Source organism: Colletotrichum tamarilloi (genome assembly GCF_030869305.1).
Source record: "Colletotrichum tamarilloi strain Tom-12 chromosome Unknown Scaffold_4.1, whole genome shotgun sequence".
In the NCBI taxonomy this organism is placed as follows: domain Eukaryota; kingdom Fungi; phylum Ascomycota; class Sordariomycetes; order Glomerellales; family Glomerellaceae; genus Colletotrichum; species Colletotrichum tamarilloi.
The window spans coordinates 799,229-820,249 of NW_026849387.1; the positions used below are offsets into that span (position 1 = coordinate 799,229).

At 55.9% G+C, this 21,021-nt stretch overlaps 10 protein-coding genes across 10 annotated transcripts; 6 read left to right on the forward strand and 4 right to left on the reverse strand.

Annotated features, from left to right (window-relative positions):
* Positions 1-771: 771 nt before the first annotated feature.
* On the forward strand, positions 772-2,378 carry CTAM01_01909 (major facilitator superfamily transporter; the record flags this gene model as incomplete). Its single annotated transcript, XM_060517949.1, has 2 exons — positions 772-1,167; positions 1,278-2,378. The coding sequence occupies 2 exons, from the start codon at positions 772-774 to the stop codon at positions 2,376-2,378; spliced, it is 1,497 nt and encodes a 498-aa protein (XP_060387483.1).
* A 461-nt stretch (positions 2,379-2,839) lies between these two features.
* CTAM01_01910 (uncharacterized protein) lies at positions 2,840-4,118 on the reverse strand (the record flags this gene model as incomplete). Its single annotated transcript, XM_060517950.1, has 3 exons — positions 2,840-3,709; positions 3,819-3,984; positions 4,060-4,118. The coding sequence occupies 3 exons, from the start codon at positions 4,116-4,118 to the stop codon at positions 2,840-2,842; spliced, it is 1,095 nt and encodes a 364-aa protein (XP_060387484.1).
* A 1,077-nt stretch (positions 4,119-5,195) lies between these two features.
* On the reverse strand, positions 5,196-6,025 carry CTAM01_01911 (isochorismatase hydrolase; the record flags this gene model as incomplete). The annotated part of the gene is made up of 4 exons (XM_060517951.1): positions 5,196-5,322; positions 5,385-5,405; positions 5,486-5,605; positions 5,670-6,025. The coding sequence occupies 4 exons, from the start codon at positions 6,023-6,025 to the stop codon at positions 5,196-5,198; spliced, it is 624 nt and encodes a 207-aa protein (XP_060387485.1).
* Positions 6,026-7,110: 1,085 nt separating this feature from the next.
* CTAM01_01912 (uncharacterized protein) lies at positions 7,111-8,373 on the reverse strand (the record flags this gene model as incomplete). Its single annotated transcript, XM_060517952.1, has 2 exons — positions 7,111-8,069; positions 8,136-8,373. The coding sequence occupies 2 exons, from the start codon at positions 8,371-8,373 to the stop codon at positions 7,111-7,113; spliced, it is 1,197 nt and encodes a 398-aa protein (XP_060387486.1).
* A 706-nt stretch (positions 8,374-9,079) lies between these two features.
* Positions 9,080-10,799, forward strand: CTAM01_01913 (riboflavin transporter MCH5; the record flags this gene model as incomplete). Its single annotated transcript, XM_060517953.1, has 4 exons — positions 9,080-9,380; positions 9,453-9,486; positions 9,546-10,128; positions 10,233-10,799. 4 exons carry the CDS (start codon positions 9,080-9,082, stop codon positions 10,797-10,799), a joined length of 1,485 nt encoding a protein of 494 aa, XP_060387487.1.
* Positions 10,800-12,373: 1,574 nt separating this feature from the next.
* Positions 12,374-15,085, forward strand: CTAM01_01914 (NUDIX domain-containing protein; the record flags this gene model as incomplete). The annotated part of the gene is made up of 6 exons (XM_060517954.1): positions 12,374-12,908; positions 12,973-13,657; positions 13,740-13,834; positions 14,031-14,066; positions 14,139-14,420; positions 14,493-15,085. The coding sequence occupies 6 exons, from the start codon at positions 12,374-12,376 to the stop codon at positions 15,083-15,085; spliced, it is 2,226 nt and encodes a 741-aa protein (XP_060387488.1).
* A 227-nt stretch (positions 15,086-15,312) lies between these two features.
* CTAM01_01915 (3' exoribonuclease family protein) lies at positions 15,313-16,271 on the reverse strand (the record flags this gene model as incomplete). The annotated part of the gene is made up of 2 exons (XM_060517955.1): positions 15,313-16,045; positions 16,108-16,271. The coding sequence occupies 2 exons, from the start codon at positions 16,269-16,271 to the stop codon at positions 15,313-15,315; spliced, it is 897 nt and encodes a 298-aa protein (XP_060387489.1).
* A 307-nt stretch (positions 16,272-16,578) lies between these two features.
* Positions 16,579-17,456, forward strand: CTAM01_01916 (Cwf15/Cwc15 cell cycle control protein; the record flags this gene model as incomplete). Its single annotated transcript, XM_060517956.1, has 3 exons — positions 16,579-16,611; positions 16,673-17,308; positions 17,403-17,456. The coding sequence occupies 3 exons, from the start codon at positions 16,579-16,581 to the stop codon at positions 17,454-17,456; spliced, it is 723 nt and encodes a 240-aa protein (XP_060387490.1).
* Positions 17,457-18,453: 997 nt separating this feature from the next.
* On the forward strand, positions 18,454-19,206 carry CTAM01_01917 (short-chain dehydrogenase; the record flags this gene model as incomplete). Its single annotated transcript, XM_060517957.1, has 1 exon — positions 18,454-19,206. The coding sequence occupies one exon, from the start codon at positions 18,454-18,456 to the stop codon at positions 19,204-19,206; it is 753 nt and encodes a 250-aa protein (XP_060387491.1).
* A 603-nt stretch (positions 19,207-19,809) lies between these two features.
* Positions 19,810-20,886, forward strand: CTAM01_01918 (RNase H domain-containing protein; the record flags this gene model as incomplete). Its single annotated transcript, XM_060517958.1, has 1 exon — positions 19,810-20,886. One exon carries the CDS (start codon positions 19,810-19,812, stop codon positions 20,884-20,886), a length of 1,077 nt encoding a protein of 358 aa, XP_060387492.1.
* Positions 20,887-21,021: the final 135 nt, after the last annotated feature.

The window sequence follows — 21,021 nt, forward strand, 5'->3', positions numbered from 1 at the left end:
AGTTCCCGACCATCGGAGCTTGAAGCGGGCAGAACGGGGGCATGTCGAAGTGACGGCCGGCGCTCGACGGGTTCGGAGCCGGTGCCGGTCAGCGGATCTCACGGCGCCGGTGTGCCCGAAAACCGAAGGAGACGGGAGTGTCTCGGAAGGAAGCAAATCGCCAGATGGAACCTGAGGTGCCGCTGACATTGCAGGCTAAAAGATCTCCCGGGCCAGCGCTCGTGTATCATCATTCTAACGGCAGCACCTCGAGAATACTTCCTAAATCAGTGAGATCAGTAATCATTTAGCAAAAATTGACAACCCCCCTTGTCTCGAAGAACAAGAGCTGTCGGGTGAATAAGCATAGGGAGATTGCGAGTAGTCGGCAGATCGAGCAGTGACGATCAACTCAACCATTGTAATTCAAATATTTGTGCATACAGCTCATAGCTCAAGCCTACAATAAAGACCCTAATTCTCTGTCGCGGATCGGCGTACGCCTTCTAGAACCAACATTAGTAGATTTAGCCCAGCCGCCCGTCATCCCTTGTCAGCGAGTCAATCGGAGGGCGTAGAGTGGATTCCCCGCCGAGACGACCTTAGTCTCCCCGCCCCGCCCCCGGCCGATCAATGACTTCAAGTTTAAAAGGTGCCGGTAGTAAGCTTTACTCCCAACAGCCAACTACGTCTCTTTTCTCATTTCTGTAGCTGGTGAATTGAGAACGAGACTACCCGGAAGCATCAATTCCTTGTTTTATGAGATACGTGGTATAGTAAAAAGTCGCGACCATGTCTACCTCGCAAACGGAGCTCCAGTACCTCACCCCGCACACCGGGGCCACGGTCCCGATCCCGGAATCCTCAAAAGCGGCAGTCTCGACGACGCGCGACCGATACACCACCGCCGCAACAGAGTCCGGCACCAGCAGAAGAAGCAGCGGCGACGAGAACGGCGTCGCCGCCGATGGTGTCCTCCACGACGCCCACAGCGCGAGCCAGGAGTTCTCCTCCCTCCCGCCCGTCGACGGCGGAAAGCAGGCCTGGCTCTTCTTGGCTGCTTGCTTCGCCGTCGAGATGCTCGTCTGGGGGTTTCCCTTTGCCTTTGGCGTCTTTCAGAATTACTACTCCACGAACCCGCCGTTCGCTGGGCAGCCTAACATTGCCGTCATCGGTACCTGCGCCATGGTAACCCCCTTCCCCCTTTCACTCACTCTTCTTGCTGACACCCTCCCTTTCTCCTCTCGAAATCTCGAGCAAGGAGCCACAACCCGGACCAAACTGACATCTTGACAAAGGGAATAATGTACCTAGGCGGACCCATCCAAACCGCCCTCCTCCGCCTCTACCCCCGCCAAACCCGCTACGCCCCCATCGCAGGCCTCCTCATCATGTGCATTGCCCTCGCAACCTCCTCCTTCTCCACCACGGTACCCCACCTCATCGTAACCCAGGGCATCCTCTACGCCATCGGCGGCGGCATCACGTACATGCCCTGCATAGTCTACATCGACCAGTGGTTCGTCCGCCGCAAGGGCTTCGCCTACGGCATAATGTGGTCCGGCACCGGCCTCGCCGGCGTCTTACTCCCCTTGCTAATGGAATACCTCCTCGGCACCCTCGGTTTCCGCACCACCCTCCGCCTCTGGTCCGGGTTACTCTTCGCCCTCACCACGCCGCTGGCCTTCTTCATCAAGCCGCGCGTGCCGGTGTCTACGACGACGGCGACGACGACATCGTCAGCGGACGCAACGCACGCGCGCCCGTTCAACAACATGCGCTTCCTCCTCTCCCGCCCCTTCCTCCTACACCAGGCCGCAAACACAATCGAGGCCCTGGGCTTCTTCCTACCGGGGATCTACCTCCCCTCCTACGCCCAATCCACGCTCGGCGCGTCCCCCTACGCGTCGGCCCTCACCATCCTCCTCATCAACGTCGCCTCCGTCGTCGGCTGCGTGGCGATGGGGACCCTGGTCGACCGCTGGTCCGCGCCGTCGTGCCTGGCCCTCGCCAGCGCCGGCGCCACCGTCGGGACTTTCTTGCTGTGGGGCCTTTCGCTGAACTTGGGGGTGCTGTACCTCTTCTGCGTCGTGTACGGCCTCTTTGCGGGCGCGTACACGTCCGCCTGGCCGGGGATCATGAAGACGGTGACGGAGCACGAGAGGGAGCGCGGGAGGGGCGTCGATCCGATCATGGTGTTTGGCATGTTGGCGGCCGGGCGCGGGGTCGGGAATGTGATTTCGGGACCGTTGAGCGGGGTGTTGGTGCAGGGGAAGCCGTGGGCTGGGGAGGCTGGGTTTGGGTACGGGAGCGGGTACGGGACGTTGATTGTGTTTACGGGGGTCACGGCCTTCGTGGGGGGTGCTACGTTTGTGTGTAAGAGGCTTGGGTGGTTGTGAGATGGTCGTCGCCGAGGTTGGAAGAATCAAGGAGTTGGATAGAGGATGATGGATCCAACGTTTGTGTTTGTTGGTAGCAAATGGTGTCTTCAGCTTGCAAAATGAAGAGGCCACCGTGAAAGGTGAAAGGTGAAAGGAATGACTTGTAGATCTAGCCTTGTTGCGATCTCGCATGCGATTCCCAAGGCTGCTGCCTCTAAGGTATGATACAACAGCCAACATATATCTTTCTTGAGCTGCCCCCTTACCCCTTTCCCCTTTTTTATTTTCCGTAGCGGTCAAGTAACCACCTTTTTATCCCAAGTCTCTTGATTCTTGATCCTGTAATGCGATAGATACTTTTATAGTAAAACAATGACCACCAACCCTTTTTTTCCGTGTATCAAAGACGCCTTAGATAAAAAGAGAAAAAGTCACGAATGCGATTCTTCAAAAACAGCAACAAAGAGAAAATGCCCCTCTCACGGGTAAACAGAGTCACCGCGAGCAAGCAGCGGCCTCTGATCCCACTGGTCCTCATCAATGCTCTCATCATCACCCTCCTCTTCGTCATCACTCGCAAACTCGTCGGTCCGGTACATGAAGTACTGCGCAAAGATGCCCATATCAAGCAACAACGTCCCCAGACTGCCCGCCAACCAGCTCAGGTTGACGAGCATATAACGGCCGTAGATAGCGCTCGCCTCGCCCGGCGCGCACTCGTCATGCTTGCAACGCGGGTCGTAGGCGAAGATGCTCAGCACGTACGTCAGGTTGCCGAGGCACGCGAAGAGGAAGAAGAGCATGCTCACGCCCTCGGTAGACTTGCGGCGGTAGTTGAGGAGGAGCTGGGGCAGGCGGGAGCCGAGGTAGAAGACGGCGCAGAGCCAGCCAAAGACCTGGCCGAGGGTGTTGAAGGTCAGGGTGGTGTCGTCGTCGTCGTTGGGCTGGTGGTGGTTGCCCGGTTCCTCGGCGTGCGGGGAGTACTTGCGGCTCAGGAACCAGCCGACGACGCCGGCGGCGCAGACCATGAGGACGGCGGTGGTGTTCCAGGCGACGGCCTGGAGCGCGGTGGACGGTCGCGGGGGAGGGGCCGGGGCGGCGCTGCCGCCGACACCGCTTTCGGGGCGCATGGGTACGGCGGGGGAGAGGTTGGACCAGTCTGAGCCGCGGCGCTCGCGGTCGACAATGGGGTTGGGGAGGAGGCCGGTGCGCTCGTTCGGTTCGCCGGTGCGGTTGCGCGGCTTCGGGGCCGGGGGCACGACCTCGTCTTTCCAGGTGAAGCCCCTGTAGTAGAAGCACTGGGCCAGGAGGACCATATCGGCAATGGTGTAGTAGATGGCGAGGATGATCTAAGGGGTAAGGAGTCATAGCGTCAGCCGGGGTTCTCATGCAGTGGTGAAGGTAGGCTGGGGCAGGGACGTTGGGCAAGGGGTTCTCTTTCTGGTGTAGGTGACTCACCATGGTAGGGAGGACGCCCTGGAGGACGGCGCCCAGGATGTTGAAGACATCGCCGGCGAGCCAGACGATGATAAACTGCAGAGACAGACCGTCTGCGCTGCCGCGGCGGAAGTTCTCGAGGATCTGGGGGGAGAAGACGACGACCCAGCAGGCGATTGAGATGGAGCTATGCGCATTGTGTGAGCCATTGAGGAATGCAATTGATGGATTTGGTAACGGGACTGCGAAAATTCATGCTTACCCGCAAATGCCAGATATGGCCTCGACGTCGAGGTTGAGCGGTGCGGTAGGGGGCGCCATGATGCGATTTCGGAGGGGGGGGGTGGGCAATGCGACGACCAGAGAGGATCAATGAAAGGGGAGAGAAGGGTAGGTATCGGTGGATGCAAGCTATAAGAGTTGAAGAGAGATATTCTAGAACAAAGAAAAATTAAACGACTAGATGGAGATGGATTCTACAAACAAAATGCCAGGTGAGCGCTCATGCAAGACGCACCAGCAACGATGGGGTTTGGGGCAATGAAAAAAGATGGAGGAAGAAGTTTTTCTGGTCTGTCCCTCCCGAAATCTGACGATGAAAGTAGGAAAGACTTTTTTTTTCCGTATGCATGCCACCTGGAATGAGAGACATCTGCATTCGCCAAAGTCACCACCACCTAATTTGCAGGGCCCTTTTTTTTCTATTCTTCGGTCGCCGCTCGCGCCATCCGAGTCCACGTGCGCTGGCAAGTTTTCTCTCAGCTGGGATTTTGGCGACTGGCCACGACGTCACTGACCAAGCCGGAAGAGGGAATCCAAAATGCGGGGGAATCGAGCGCTAACCATGCGCTGAAACGCCCACTTTTTTTTTTTCAGCGCCAGGTACCTTACCTAGCTGGCCGCCCTTGGGTTTTGCTCAAGCTGTCCGGGTGTGCATGTCAGCTTCGCCTAACTTTCAGGTAGGCCTTCTTCACACTTTACACTACGTGTATCTGATGTTAAGGGAGTGCCGTCAGCTGAGGCGTCTTGCGTTACCTCCTCGTTGCCGAATCTCAACCAGATTTCCTCACGGTGGAAGCTTACCTGAAGTACCTATATCGAAAGATCGTAATTTGGTTCGGAGGATTAGTTTCAACCCCGGCGCAAGCTCGGATTTGGACTCGTCTCCACTGGACGGAAGGTCAAAGACAGGCATCACCTTACCTAATCAGAGGTACGAACCTTCACCATCTCGTTGCTGACCAATTTGGCTGTCGCTGTCTGTATGTACCTTTCCCACCTCCAAACTTGCACGAACACTGGGCACCTATTTGAATGATGTCTTATTGCAGTCGTTTTGCTAGCGCATCACTGCATATTTTCTCACATCCAACCCATGTATCAGTCTATGCGACTACCTCAGGCCTTGGACTCACTCTCAAGAACCCAGTCTCTAACCGTCGTGACATTCTCCACAATCAACGGCCAGATGAGGTTCGTCGCGGCATCCTTCGCCTCAGTGCTGAAGCCAGCAGTCGCATCGGATCTGTGTACCTTTTGTCAGCAAAAGAAGACTACTTACACACACTGCAACGCTGGGGCACTCACAAAAGGGTAACATGGAAGCCACTGCGCATCCATCGAAGCACGCATTGTCAGTTCATGCCCTCTCCTCAAATAGTTGTTTCTTCCGCCCAATGTCCACTTACAGCTCTCTCGCGTCCCGCGCCGTGGATTCAAGACAGGTATTGGCAATCATGCCTGCCATAACGAGGTGCGTAACACCCCTCTGTCGCAACTGATAGTTCAAATCGGTATTGGCAAACCCGCTGTAACACATCAATATTCGATGCCTTGGACCAAGGCCCTCAATACCCCTCGCAACAGCCTCACCTATTATTCCAATGCCGGCTCGCAACAACGTCCCCGTTCCCCACCACATCCGGCTCAAGCCCCTCCAAGATCTCCGCGCCCCAGCTGCCCTCCGTAATGCCCTTGGCCGCCGCCAGACCCTTGTGCGAGGGCGTGAGGTGCGTCCACCCGGCATAGTTTCCCTCCTTCCACGTCTTGTGCAGGGCGTAAAAGATGGGCATCTTTTGCTTGCGCGCCGCGGCGACGAGGGTGCGCAGGTTATCGTTTGTGCCCGTCGCCTCGAGGGATTCTTCTACGGACGGGTAGATTTTGCCCTCGTGGTGGAGGAATTCGTTGTAGGGGTCCACGAGGACGATTGCTGTGGAGGGGGTGGCCATGGTGATGATGTTGTTTGGTATGGATACATAAGTTTGAGAATTTTGGAAACCTGGATTTGGACTGCTGTGGAATTCAAGGGCATGCTCCAACTCCAAGCATCAGACCAGACCTAATGAGACTCTTTATATGAGATGAGGAAGCAAGAGGGTGGCGATAACCATCCAGCTGCGTCGAACGACGGATGACAAATTTCAGACTTGGAGTGGGCGTATGGGCTCTGGCACAGTGACACACCACAGCCAACAAAACTCCCGCCGATTAGATGAACGTCCCGAGCAGGACCCGGTTAACATATGCAGTACACCTGCTTCACCCTATGTGAATCGGATTTTCTTATCCCTCCACCCCTCACTCTGACCACGGCAACACGTATACGTGTACAGATCATGCCCAAGAATCGTCTCACACAGAGGTCGTCACAATCACGCTTGCCGCGGGGCAGCAAAGTGGGATGACCAATCTCGCAAGACCACAGCGGGCTCGGTCACAATAGACGACTCCTAAATCTTAACCTGGACCGGGAACGGACTCTCGGTCGAATTGAATTGAATACGACTTTATGATGCAAGTGCAACTTCACCCCCATGATTTTTGGGGTGTATGAGGAAACAAATGGTGTTGACGTAGAAACAGCCCGCACCTCCCCACGTTTGGTGAAATTGGTCAGCAAAGTGGTTCTTGTTATCAGGGACGGTTTCGGCGTCCGCGCCTTCGGCCGGAAACCCCTCGACACAGTGTGCGAGATAAGTACTTCTCAAAGAGCCCGGTAATACGAATCTCGTTTGCCTCGCCAGGATTTGACTTCGTCATGCAGGAATCTACGGCGCGCTCGACACGAACGGTCAAGACCAGTCCCCAAAGTCCCCCATCCACAACCCAGGATCAGGAGCAGACTAACATGGTGGAATTGGTCTGCTTAATCATGAGTTATGAGGCACTCCCACATCCATACCCGTACCTCTCCTTGGTCTTTAAAAACCCTCCCCCTGAATATCTGTACACAGGTTTTGATTACAAATTTCGATAAGGCACACCAACCACATGAAAGCATCACACGAAACCCCCACGCCTCCCGCCTTACCTACTACGACATCAACGCCGAAAGCTTCCGCTTCCACTCCTCCAGCGCCCGCTCGCTCTCAACAAGCCTCTCCCGACTCGTCTCCAGCTCGGCGCGCAAGCTCCTATTTTCCGCCCTCAACCCAGCCGCCTCTTCAACAGCCTTCTCCCCCAGCGCAGCCTGCGCCCTAAGCTGCTCCATCTCCGACGCCGAGACGCGGCCCACATCCGCCGCCCGCCTGGCCACCGCGAGCTCGCTGTTGCGCAGGTGTAGCTCCCGCTGCATCTGCACGACCTGGCCCTCGACGTCGCCGACCTTGTGCCGGAGCTCGTGGGCTGTCTCGAGCTCGGCGTATAGGAGCCGAAGCGCGGCGTCGACGTCTGTTGGGAGGGTCGTGTAGCGGGATTTGCGCGCGGCTGGTGCCCGTGCTGTGGATGTGCTGGTACGGGGCGGGTCATCCCGTGAGGTTGCTGCTGTTGAAGTTGTCGGCGGAGGTAGGGGGGTGATTCCGGTGCGAGTGGTGCTTGATGAAGCGGCTGCGGCTGTTTCCTCTCTCGCAGCGGAAGGGGATGCTTTGGCGGTACGAGTCCTCCTGGCGGACGTACTGGGCGTGTCTTTCGACGCCTCGGTTGTCCTATTTGTCTCTTGATTCTGGCGAACTTGGTGCGAATTTGATAGATCTTGCCGACCCGTGTCATTAGTTGAGGTTGTAGCTCCCGTTGCCTCAGCTGCCTCCACAGGGGCCGATGATAATGAAGAAGCAGCCAAAGGCCGCATCTCCGGCATTAGAAATGGGGGATCTTTGTGCCAGTTCCGGTGCACGCACACTTCGCAAAAGAAGCAACTGTTGCCCTTAACGACAGAGTAAGTGCTCTCTTCGGGCCTGCAGGACTCGTGATACGACCTCTTGCAAGTGATGCAGTAGGTGAGACCCTTAGTCTGCCGGCAAATGAAGCAGAATTCATCGTGCTGTGCCCCGGCTTCTTTTTACCCGATATCGTTGTTAGTAGGTAGACTATCAAGCTTCGGATGTATTTCAACTTTCTTACCTTTCCAAGCTTTGTATCGTTCCAGAGCAGCGGGGATAGGAAGCGCTCGTGGGTCAACTGAGCTTTCGGACTCCAGTGCTTGTTCTTCTGTTGGTAGATGATCGAGTTCACCCGACTCTTTTCTGGCAGTATTGGGGTTCACGGAGCCACCACGCGCACCACGAGACCTCCCGCGACGAGTTGGCTGTGCTGAACGTAGACGTTTCCTCGGCGGCTCCCTGCTTTCGTCGTTGTCCATGACTTCGCTTTTTATGTATATCCGGATACGCTGTGGGAGAGAGTGGTATAGGATCTTCTTGGTGAGAATCCAAATGTGTATAGCCACTGCTGGATTTTGAGAGCGCCTGTCAGGATAGAGAGATACGTATGGGAAGATGAATGTGGCTGGGCACTTGGCAGTTTAGTGGTGAGATTGTGCAATGAACGATCGTGCTGACTAATAACGCTGGCGCTGCTACCTCCCAAGCATCAATACCTCTTGGCAAGCAGACACAATCAAAGATCGAACAAGTGGTGAAGAAACTAAGATAGGCACTGTTACCTGACTGATTTTCGTCTACAGCCAGGCCAACTCGATTGACACAGTGTTGAGACTCTGGGAAGAGGGGTGCTCTTAGAACTCGAGTACATGTCGTAGCGATCGCGCTATCTGTGACCCAAATTTGTCATCGAAATGCAAGGCAGATTGCTCAAAGGGGAAAGGAATCCCGCAGTTGGCGTGGGTTTCTGCTGACCAATTTGGGCCACAGGAGCGGGTGTTAGTTGCCGGTGAATTATCCTCGGTTCTTGGGAAGAGAAGCTCAGTGTACTCCTCTGAGAGGGTTTTCCACATCCCCCGTCGAGTTTTCTGATGAAACTCTCAGAAGTGATTATTATTCATTTGCCTCGAGTACACGCACTTTGAACTCCAGGGCTCAGAGAACGACAGCTTTCAACGAAGAACAATGCTCAACACGACAGCGAGTAGCCCCGCCGGGTCTGATAGCAACGAGAAGAACTTCGAAGCGGGTAGCCCCGAGGATCATGGCGTCAAGGGTAAGCTACGATTGGAATCGACCGAGCCCGACAGCCATAGGGATTCTACCACGTATAAAACGAATCATCAGAGCGAGGACAACAGCTTGCCCAACCAGTCAACTGATGTAGTTGATCGTGTCATCAGTCGTATTGCGAGTAGAGTCACCTCACGATCGACCATAACCCCTGGACCGCCACCCGATGGCGGATTAAGAGCTTGGTTGTGTGGTAAGTTGTATCAAGACCAGAGGTTTCTGTACTGAGAATGCTCCATTTGCTCAACTTTCCCATCTTGAACAGTCTTTGGCACCTTTCTCGTCGTGATGAATACATGGTATGATCCTAGAAACCGAAACCTTTCTCAACCGAATAACTAAAAAAGAACAATGTCAGGGGCATGATCAACTCCTTTGGCGCCTTCCAGAGCTACTACATCCAAACCCTCGACCGCAGCCCCTCGGACATATCCTGGATCGGCTCCGTCGAGATCTTCCTCCTCTTCTTCATAGGCACCTTCACCGGCCGCCTCGCGGACGCGGGCTACTTCCGCTCCGTCGCGACAGCCGGCTCCGTCCTCGTCGTCGCGGGCACCCTGGCGGCCTCGGCCTGCACGCGGTACTGGCAGCTCCTGCTGGCGCAGGGGGTCTGCGTCGGCCTGGGCAACGGGTGCCTCTTCTGTCCCACGGTCGCCCTCGTCTCGACGTACTTTGCCGAGCGGCGCGCCTTCGCCATCGGGATTACGGCCTGCGGGAGCGGAGCGGGCGGCGTGGTGTTTCCCATTGTCATTCGGGAGATGTTGCCGCGTGCCGGGTTCGGCTGGACGATGAGGACGCTCGGGTTCATCCAGGCCGCTGCGCTGTTCACCGCCTTGTCTTGTCTGAAGCCGAGGGTGCCGCCTCGCAAGACGGGGAGCTTGGTGGAGTGGGCGGCGTTCAGGGAGTTGGAGTATACGTTCTATGCCGTGGGGGCATCCTTGGTACGTTGGTTTCCTAAAGAATCCTTCGTCTCTTCCTAGTCCAGCCACCAAAGTACCCAACCCCTGACTTCAAACTAATGTTAACCTCTGTTGGAACTGGACAGTGCTTCTGGGCGTCCTACATCGTCTTCTTCTTCCTCGCAGCCTACGCCCGCGACATCCAAGGCGCCTCCTACGACACATCCCTCGACCTCCTCATAACCACAAACGGCGTCGGCATCCTCGGCCGCGTCGTCCTCAACAGCCTCGCAGACCGCGTCGGCAACCTGACAATGTTTGTCCCCACCGCCGGTGCCGCCGCAGTGCTGGCGTACTGCTGGGCGGCGCTGCCCATCGCCTCCTCCTCCTCGCGGGTGGGTCTCTACGTCTGGGCTGCGTTGAGCGGTATCGCACTGGGCGGCATCCAGGCGCTCTTCCCCTCCACGTTGGCGTCGCTGACGGCCGATCCGAGGAAGCAAGGGGCGCGCATCGGCATGGTGTTTACGATTGTGAGCGTGAGCGTGTTGACGGGACCTCCGATTGCGGGCGCGTTGGTGTCTGCTTTGGGGGGTAGGTATTTGGGTGCGCAGATGTTTGCGGGGAGTAGTTTGATGTTGGGGATGGTGTTCATTTTCTTGGCGAGGGAGGCGAAGAGGAAGAGGGTGGGAGGGTCGTTTTGGGCAAAGGTTTAGGATGACATTGTCCCGTCTGTTTCCTTCATCTGTAGCTCGAGATCGAGCATCTTGGATACGTGTCTCGTCTCTTCTTTCACCAGTTTCCTTATCAGAAGCCACAGAGACTTGGTGATATTACCTTGCTTGATAGAGGGTGACCGAAGAGATAGATCGAATCAGATGGCGATCCACGGTGGCGGTTCCAAGTGGGTAGAAACGCCCTCAAAGACGGCATATTGGCATTGAATGAAGTACCGGGCGTCTTGTAGTGGTGTCGACGACGCTAGGATGGCAAGTCTTTCGTGGGTCCGAGTGTTGTGATGTGTTCTGCCGGCACCTCGGCTGACAATGCCAGTGTCATTTGATGGAGTTTAAATCAAGAATCATCAGAAGGCTTGGAGGGGGGGATGGAGTTGATATTGGCAATGTCGCTGATGGGCGGTCCGGATATTCTATTCTATTCGTCGAAGGGTACTGTTGAGAGGAGGCTGAGAAAGATCAATGAAACTGTAGACACTAAGTGGCGCTATCTCCTGGCTTTTGAAGAGGAAGAAACGACTGATAAAATGTGCGTGGAGGATGCCTTTGCTATACCTTGAGTCAATGGTGAGCAAAGAAAGCAACTTCAATGCAGAAGGCAAGGTCACGATATTGCCACACTAGGATCCCATCTCTTCGTGTTCATGTTGATTGAAGACTATCAGCAAAAAAAATACTATTTCTTCCAGCCGACTTTGATTGTGTTGAGCAGAGTGGATCAAATCCCTAGTCTTGTCCTCGAAGATTCGAAGACTTGTCATGTGCAAGGTTTCTAGAAGTACGGCTGTACGGCTCTCCCTCTCATGTCATGGTGAAAGGAAGTCGATGATGACTAAACATATTCCTTGCACCTCGGCAAGATCTAAACCGCCGCATGGGCGACTTCGGGGGCTAAGGCGATTGGATAAGCTTAAGTGCATCCTCATCTCACTCTCCCATCCCAAGATGTCACATTGACAGCTGTCCAACGAGCCCCCGTCAGAAGCTCCCCTTCCACCCCATACCCAATGATGATGGACGTATTCCAATGCAAAGGCCTAGCAGACAGCTGCCACGCACGGGCTGTCCAGTAGCTCTGAATACCGTGACAAGTCCGGACACTGACACTGACCTTTCGGTGACCAGTCGATCTCTCAATCGCACCTAGTGTGGGGGAGGAGGGATCTGCCGGAGGGGGGCTCCATTTATCGGAGCTCAGCGGCGAGTCGTGATTCACCGCGACAAGCTCCAAAGATCCATCGCATTGCGTCTCTGGTGTCCCCCATCTTTCTTTGCCGTCCCTCGTCAATCTGATTAATCAGCCGGGCCAGTCCGTTGCCGCCGCCGTCACTGCCGCACGTCTTTCAGATATCTCACACTTTTAGAAGCCTCAAATACTTTTTCACCAACCTGTTGTAGAAACTTGCACTCACTGCCTTATTTGGTTTTGGTACGCAGTATACGTCATACACATCCTACATCGGTGCCCATCACCCCGAAACCCCCACGTAACACCCAAGGACCCCGCGATAGCTTCACCGCCCGCTTGAGCCAGAACCTCAGGAAACCTCGGCATGGGTTCTCAAACTTGGAACCTCCCCGCACCAGTCGACGACCCGGACTCTATGCTGTCCCGCAAGTTCGGGCGGGAGACCGTCAACTACTTCGCCGGCAGCGTCCTCAACCGCGTCGGCTGGCTGCGTACCGACCACACCTTTATCCGGTCCGCCTTCCAGTCAAAGGACACCAAATTCATGCTCCTCAAGGACCTCAGCCCCCTCACCAGCGCCCCGACGAGAGTGCAGTTTGTCTCGTACGATGACGTCAAGCCCCTCACCACCGAGGACCCGTTCGGGCCGTCCGAGGAGGATCTGATCAAGAACTTTGACTCGACGGTCACGAAGCCGCTCATCATTTTCCTGGGTCTCGAGGAGAGCGCAAAGGTGCCGTTTGAGTACAAGGGGCTCAAGGGACGACCGTGGTTCGCTGTGGATGTGACGCCCAAGGGCTCCTACGCCGATGCCGCCAACCAGCTTATCGAGGCTCAGTCGAGCAAGGGGTATAAGTTCCTCGAGGGAATGAGGCCGATGACGCTTGAGCCGGATCATGGTAAGGAATCTTACTCTCCTATAAGAATCTGTTCATACATCAGTAGCTAATGAATAATTGTCAGCTGGCATCTACGCCCAGGCCCGTTCCATCGCAGACTGGAACACACGCAACAAGTTCTGCGCCGGGTGCGGACAGCCGTCCCTGTCGGGCAACACGGGCTACAAGCGCCTGTGTCCCACAACCGACCTCGCCGGCTCCGACACGCCCCGCGAGCGGGCCGAGTGCGCCACGCGCAAGGGCGTCTCCAACATCAGCTTCCCGCGTACGGACCCGACCATGATCGCCGCCGTCGTGTCCTCGGACGGCACCAAGGTGCTCCTGGGCCGAAACAAGCGCTATCCGCCCAACTGGTACAGCACGCTGGCCGGCTTCATCGAGCCGGGCGAGTCCATTGAGGAGTCTGTCCGACGCGAGGTACTCGAGGAGGCCGGCGTGCGCGTGGGCCGGGTGGTGATTCATTCGAGCCAGCCGTGGCCGTACCCGGCGAGCTTGATGATTGGGGCCATCGCGCAGGCGCTGCCCGACGGGGAGACGATCGATCTCGGCAACGACCCCGAGCTGGAGGACGCGCAGTGGTTCCCGCTCGAGACGGTGCGGGACGCGCTCAAGTTTGGGGTTAGCGGGCTCGGTGAGCCTGCGCCGGAGGGGTACAAGGAGGGCGGGCTGAGATTGCCTCCTCCGGCGGCTATTGCTAACCGGTTGATGACTGCTGTTGTTGAGGGTTATGCGACTGCCGCGCCAAAGATGTGAGGTAAGTGATGATGGAGCTGCTCCCGGGTGTTGGGTTCGCGAATGTGTTTAGATTTCATGATAGACATGAATGAATAGACTTGTCCCCATGTTTGCGTCCCTTCTGGCCTTCTGGGATTTCCAAGTCGAGAGAGTTGATTATGAGCTGAGCGTCAGCAGCACTCTGGGGTCGAGTGAGTGAGTAAGTGAGTTCAACAGATATGCGATAGACCTTAAGATAGGTAAATGCTGAAGAGTGTCGAGAGGAGGGTTGCTGTCATCAGAAATTCCTTACTTTCAAGACTTGGAGAATGAGAGGTATCTGAGTATCTGCCTTAAGCAAGCGTCGTAAGACATCAAGGTCCTCAACCATACTGAACTTGGTAACAGTGGAGGAGGCAGTAGAAAGGGAGCCGGGCCTGCCCGGTGCCGTAGGGCTGAGGAGCCACTAGCTCGAGGTCCCTGAAACCCCTGTATGACCCCCCACCACACACGCAGCGGACAGCGTGTCAGCGCCCACAGGCTGGAGTACAGGCCAGCACAAGCTCCAACGCAAGTTTGAGCTACAGCTCGCGTGGACATGCTCCATCCACTTCCTCCATCCACATCCCGCCAATTGCGCCGCCATCGAAACCCTCCACCTGTCCCGAGCTCCAAACGAACTCCCAAAACCTCGCTTGTCCAAATCGTCGCAAACCAGGTGCCGCTCGCCAGTCGGTCATTTGCCTGCCATGTATCACCTAGCCAAGGGGTTATACCTCCTAGCTACTAGCAAAGAAGGTTCGCGCACAATGAACCGCAACCCATTGTCCACGGCCAGCCTCCATAGCTAATCTCTTCCCCCTTCTGCAGAGTACTCCGTCATCCTCCTCGGCCTCGACAATGCCGGCAAGACAACCTTCCACGAGCAAGTCAAGCACTTCTTCCTCGAGTCGCACCCGGACCCGAAACTCAAGACGGTGCCGACGGTGGGCCAAAACGTCTCGACGATATCCCTGCCGGACATGTACCTCAAGATCTGGGACGTCGGCGGGCAGCACTCGCTGCGCCGCCTGTGGCAGAGCTACTACGCCTCGGCGCACGCCATCGTCTTCATCATCGACTCGACCGACATTGGCGACGGCAACCTCGAGCACGATAACGGTTCCGGGCGGCTCGACGAGTGCCGCCTCGTGCTCGAGGACGTGCTGCAGCACTCCGAGACCGAGGGCGTGCCCGTCCTGGTGCTGGCCAACAAGCAGGACCGCGAGGATTGCGTCGAGGTCGTGAGGATCAAGGAGGGGCTTGTGAAGAAGGTCTTTGAGGGCGAGAAGGCGAGCAGTATCCGCGACTCGAGGGTGTTGCCTGTTAGTGCGCTGACGGGGACGGGCGTCAAGGAGGCGGTGGAGTGGGTGCGGTCAAGGGTGAAGTGGAATAAGGAGTCGAGGCCGCCGGTGATGCGGTAGACGTCGTCGCTGGCTTGTCGTCATTTACGAGGCATGATAGTACACGGGTAACTTCTTTATAGACTGGGCGTAGATGGAGTTGGGGGCTCAAAGTCAAGGGACGAACGGGTGAAGCCACATTGGTCACTTCGCTCCTTGTTGCAGAGCATGGGTTTTTGAGAGCGTATTTGGCTGGGTATCATTTTACATTTTTTTGGTTAATCTTCCTCTGCTTGACTGGCCGTGTTCTATGCGTCCACCACTCTGTCATTCTCCGCCGAGAGTAGCTCTGATATGAGACCACCCTTGTCCCTCCGCTTCGCATCGTCCGCCAACCTCTCGTCCACTATCGTCGAGAACTCCTTTGCCTTTTGCAGCGCCACGTTACCGCAGTGCAGCAGCGTCACCGCCTCGACTGGGGTGCCTCCCAGCTTGGAAATCTGGCTAATCTCGCCGTGCTTGTTCAGGCTGACCGTCACGCTGCTCGTCCGCAGCTGCTCCTCGAGCCAGTTTGCGTCGACGAGCGTAATTTCCCCCTCGTCACCGTAGAAGCTGAACGTCACGCAAAAGGGGCTGTGCAGCCAGCTCAGGGGCACGGGTTCGCGCTCGGCGGGCGTGAAGATGGTGAGGCTCTCGCCCTCGTTGGAGGTGTCGGGCTTGCGGAAGTGACGCAGGGCGGCGACGACGGCGAGACAGGCCGCGTCGGTGAGGTTGCCGTCGTGGGAGAGGACGTGGACGTCGGCGCGGACGGACCATACCTTTTTGCCCGCGACGAGGCAGAGGGACTCCGTGTCGAGGGCGCCCGAGCGGCGGACTGTCTTCTCGAGGAGGCGGGAGAGGAGTACCTCGGCCTCGGTTGGCCGGTTAACCTCGAAGGCCGGGGAGGCCATGGGGCTGAGCTCGGTGGTGATTTGAAAGACGCCCTCAAAGGGGCGGTCTGAGTAGGGCACCGTCACTTCGGCGGAGACTTTGACGAGGACTCTGTGATGAATGTTAGCAAAGACTGAATCTGGCGAGTGTAAGAATAATATAAGTTGACTGACCTCGTCTTGCCGAGTTCGACGTTGGCCACTCCATACTCATCGCCAAAAGTGAGCTGGACTTTTCGATATTGGTCGAATTCCCGGCCATCAAGTCTCAAGTTCTCCTTAAGAGCTTGTGTGACAAACGCCTTTTCATTCGCTGACGGCTCGGCTTCCCTGGGCATCTTGATGGCTGAAATTGGTAAAATGTGAGAGCAATTTCAAGACTGAGAATCTCATCGACTCAATAGTGACCTGCAGGTGTTCAGTGAGGTCAATCGCATTGGTGGGGCGCTTGCAAAAATTCTGCCGGGCGGTCGAAGCCTTAAAGTGTTGCCTCCCCTGCAGCGGGTCCCACTCGGCCAGCTGCGCGCCGTCGCATGCATTTGCCGGGGGGACCAAACGTCGATTGTCAATCTGCAGGTTAACACCTTCAGCCTCCTTCAACATCCACCAATCTTCAATTCTCACAACCCGTCGCAACCTGCCAAGATGACCACCGCCCATCGTCCCACCTTCGATCCGGTACGTTCTTCATTATGCTTTCCCCACTACCATCATTATCCTTACTAACAATTCATACTAGGCCAGAGGCAAAGAAGCTCTCCGCGGCCCGGCCTACCACCAACGCCTCCTCCCAGCGCACACCCAACTCAAGTTCCGCCAAGCAGGCCAGGGCGGCAACGCGGATGAAGAATCTAGCGACCTCAGAGCCGAGCTCCTCGCCGCCGAGGCTGCCCACTTTGCCAAAAAGAACGGCGGCGCGCCTCCCCCGTCCGCAGACGACGATGCCGACGCGCCCTCGGGCGGCGTAAAGCGTGCCCTCGAGGCCGGGTCGCAAGCAGACGCAGAAGAGGACTTTGAAGCGAAGCGGAGGAGGATATTAGAAGAGTCGCGGGATGTTGACGCATCTTCAGACGAGGAAGGGGACGAAGAGGACGATGACGACGACGACGATAGTGACGAGGACAGCGACGACGAGGAGGCGGAGCTGCAGCGCGAGATGGAGAAGATTCGACGCGAGAGGGCGGAGAAGAGGGAGAAAGAAGAGAGGGAGAGGGCTAAGGTCGAGGAGGAGGCGCGGGAGAGGGACATTGCGCTGGGTAACCCACTGTTGAATAAGCCTGATTTCAACATGAAGAGGCGGTGGGACGACGATGTCGTTTTCAAGAACCAGGCGAGGGGAACGGAGGAGAAGGGCAAGGGCAAGGAGTTTGTCAACGTGAGTATTTACCCCCCCTCAGCTCTTAGTCCAAGCACACCTATAATGGGTGAGCGCAATTGGTGTGATGATGGGATTGCTGACTTGCGTACAGGATCTCCTGCGCTCCGATTTCCACAAGCGGTTTATGAGCAAGTATGTTAGATAGATACCCACCGCCGATTATAGTGGCAAATGCGACTCTTTTTCTTCTGCCCTTTTAATCGATGGAACTGGTTACGAGACGCTACGAAGGCAGTGAACAGGACGGTGCTCGAGTTGCCTGGCGAGGCCCATTGAGTCCATCCTTGGCCCCAGTGTGGACTGGACGCAACAGAGGTTGCTCATTCATAAGCGTCCAGCCACGATAATCCGTGTCGTCTCGTCTTGTATGTCACATAGGATCGACCACCGGATACAACGTCATTATTCTCACTTCAGAGGTCACCATTACTGGTTATCTGTCTTGACACCCATGCCTAGGCACACTACAGATTTTGGAACTTTTGGTTCACAGCACACTTGAGGTATATCCCGCGGTCATGTGCCCGATTTCAATCTCAACTACATTGGATTCTCTCTAAAGTGTGACGTTTCTCACTTGCGAATTACGTTCAGCGCCAATTGGAATCGCCGGCATCTTGCCCCTGAGCGGGCCGCACAAGCGGATCGAGCCCGGACGGATAGTTGTGAGACTCCGTCCGGTACCCATGGTCTTGGCTCCGGCGGCGAAGGGTCATCCGGGAAGACTACTAGACCCAACGTATATAAAAGCGGTTCTCGGTTTCGGTTTCCGTGTACAGAGAAGCCTATTCAATCATTTTCCTTCGGTCCAACGATGCCAAGCGGGCAGAGCATTAAGGAGAGCTTTCGGAACGTCTGCTTATCGGATGATTGCTTGGAATAGGAGCTCTTCTCGATAGGCCAAATGCGCCAAGACCGTGCATCTAGCTTGAGGCTTACCGCTGGAGGCTGGTGAGACGTTGATTCGCAATTCTACTTTCTCTATGCAGAAATACCATTATGATTCATTCGAGCTCATTCCCAAGTATCACGATACTTCTAAAATATGAAGAACACGGCACATAAAGGCGATGAGGTTGTAGGAGTATTGCATATTTCTCTCATCGACACGCTCACATCGCATCATCAAATAGCCCAGCAACATGAACCCCCAGACAGTCGCACTCATCACAGGAGCCAACGGCGGCATCCGCCGCGCCACTGTCGATATCCTAGCTTCCGCTCACCACTACCACGTCATCATCGGGTCTCGTAGTCTCAAAGCAGGCCAAGAGGTAGCCGACTCCCTCACGTCTCGCGGCCTATCCGCGTCCGCCATCCAACTCGATCTCACATCCGACAACGACATCCTCGCAGCGGTCGCCTCCATCTCCGAAACCTTTGGAAAGCTCGACGTCCTCGTCAACAATGCCGGTGCGCACTTTAACATGAACGACAACCTCTCACTGCGGGACCAGTGGACGTCCACCTTCGCCACAAACGTCGTCGGCACCGCCGTTCTGACCGACGCGCTCCTCCCGCTCCTCCGCAAGGCCCGGTTCCCGCGCATCGTCTTCGTCAGTTCTACCAAGGGGTCCATGGCTGCCGCCCTGGACGGGAGCGCGGGATTCTACGACGTCGCGGCCAAGGCGTACGATGCCAGCAAAGCTGCGGTCAAGATGTTGGCCGTCAGCTATGCTAGGGTGTTGAAGGGCGACGGGGGCGTTGCGAATGCCGTGTGCCCGGGGCTGATTGAGACGAAGCTGACGGCGTTTATGGGGAAGGATCTGTTGGCTAGCCATGGCGCTGCTTCGACTGAGTTGGGGGCGAAGAGGACTGTGGAGATGGCTACGCTGGAGGAGGGGAGTACTGTGTCGGGAATGTTTTCAGATAGAGATGGGACTGTTCCTTGGTGAGGATGAGAGTCAACGCCATCGTCATGTTGTGCTTGGAACTGTAGGCAAGCTCGCCCTCGCAATAGTCATATCGGAGGATTTGAAGGCTCGAGCTAGACGTTAGACGTGTGATGAGCCTTTCCGTATGATAGGGTAGTTTGTAGATTTGAAGAATGGAAACAATGATAGGTGAGCTGGCATGGGACTTCCCAAGTCTAACTTAACAAGTGCTTGACCTCCCGTACCTGCCGCACCAGCTGTGTAAAAGTGCGATGGTCTCATATTAGGAAGGATCGCGAGTATGTAATGGCCGTCCCTGAGACTTGCACGAGGTCGGCACTGCCCGTGGACTTTCTAAGATCACAGGCCGATTGAACATTTGACCGGCAAGTTCTGTAATAGAAATGCCATCTCTGTTCGTCTCCCAACATCATCCCCGTTAGTGGTTCTCTTGACAACTGCCCTAATAACCCAACTCATCAATGCCTCTTTCGAGTTAACCAGAAAATACATCATTGAAAACCATCACAAACATACATCATGTCAGTTCCTGCCGGCTATTCCGCGTCCACGCGAGCATCGGACACCCGATGGACCCCAGTCGAGAACTAGGAAGTGTACACGATGAGACGTCCACGCGATGGTACTCGATTCATCATCCGATGTTTGGAACACCGAGAAATTGAATGTGTTGACTGCCCGCAGCCCCGCGACGCCCACGCAGCGGAGTACCTCAGATCTCTGAGGCCTATGCCCCGGCCGCCGAGGGAAGGACCAAGTGATACCGATCTCGCACGCGCACGACGACCAATCTACTTCTTCTACTCTGGCCGGCGTCCAGAACTCGGAGACCCCTATGTGTCTAACAACAATGACGACGCGCTGAGTGATATCGAAGGAGAGCTTGATTTCCCCATGTCAGATGACGATTCATCAGACTGGAGCCTCAACAGCTGTCCAGGACTCTCTGATGGCTCATCTGCCGATCACGAACGCAGTCCGAAAATGCAAATCAGCCCAATACTGGATTGTCCGAGCATTCAGTATCCGGAGTTCGAGTATCCAGAGAGGCCATACCAGTCGGCTGGTGGACGACTTGCAACGCGGTTTATAAACATTCATGACCACACGGACTTTCTCATTTATATCCAAGGCCTCTGTCGTCCAGAGACCCGGACCGGCAGCTGGGCATACCTCTTCAAGCCCTACCACCTCGGAGGAGCCGTTACTGGACGCCTAGAGAGGTTGGGCCCATACGGCGACCTTCGCACGCCTGTGAGGCACAGAGCTGAGCTTCGCGCAGCCCTCGCGGCACTGACAATACCCGCCGAGTTTAGACACGGCTTCAGATCACTCACGATTGCGACCACTCGCGCCTGGCTTGCAGAAGACGGAGAGCTGTTGGTTGAACAGGCATGGGACGAAATGAGTGAAGCAGGATCCAACCCTCTGCCGGGCTGGGCAGAGGCTCGCCTCACCCCAGAGTTTGCACACGTATCCGACGGAGACCTTTGGTTTGCCATGAAACGACAGATTCAAACTCTTTATTCGATTGATGACCCTCAAAATGCGGTGACTGTTCAGTTCCGCCTGATCAATTTCGAGTTCAATAGAGATTGCCAAGGAGAGGCCTTGGGGGCTCTCGAAAATCCTCGGCGACCATATCGCTTCAGGGAGCCCAAGCCCAAGCAGGAGTTGTAATACAACAGCAATCACATGCACTTTACAGAATATACATTCTATGGGTAACAGGCGTTGGAAAGCATCGTGGGAATTGAAGCAGGGAAGGGGTTCCTTGAGCCGATTTCGCTATTCCGGTGGCTCCTCAATAGGTAG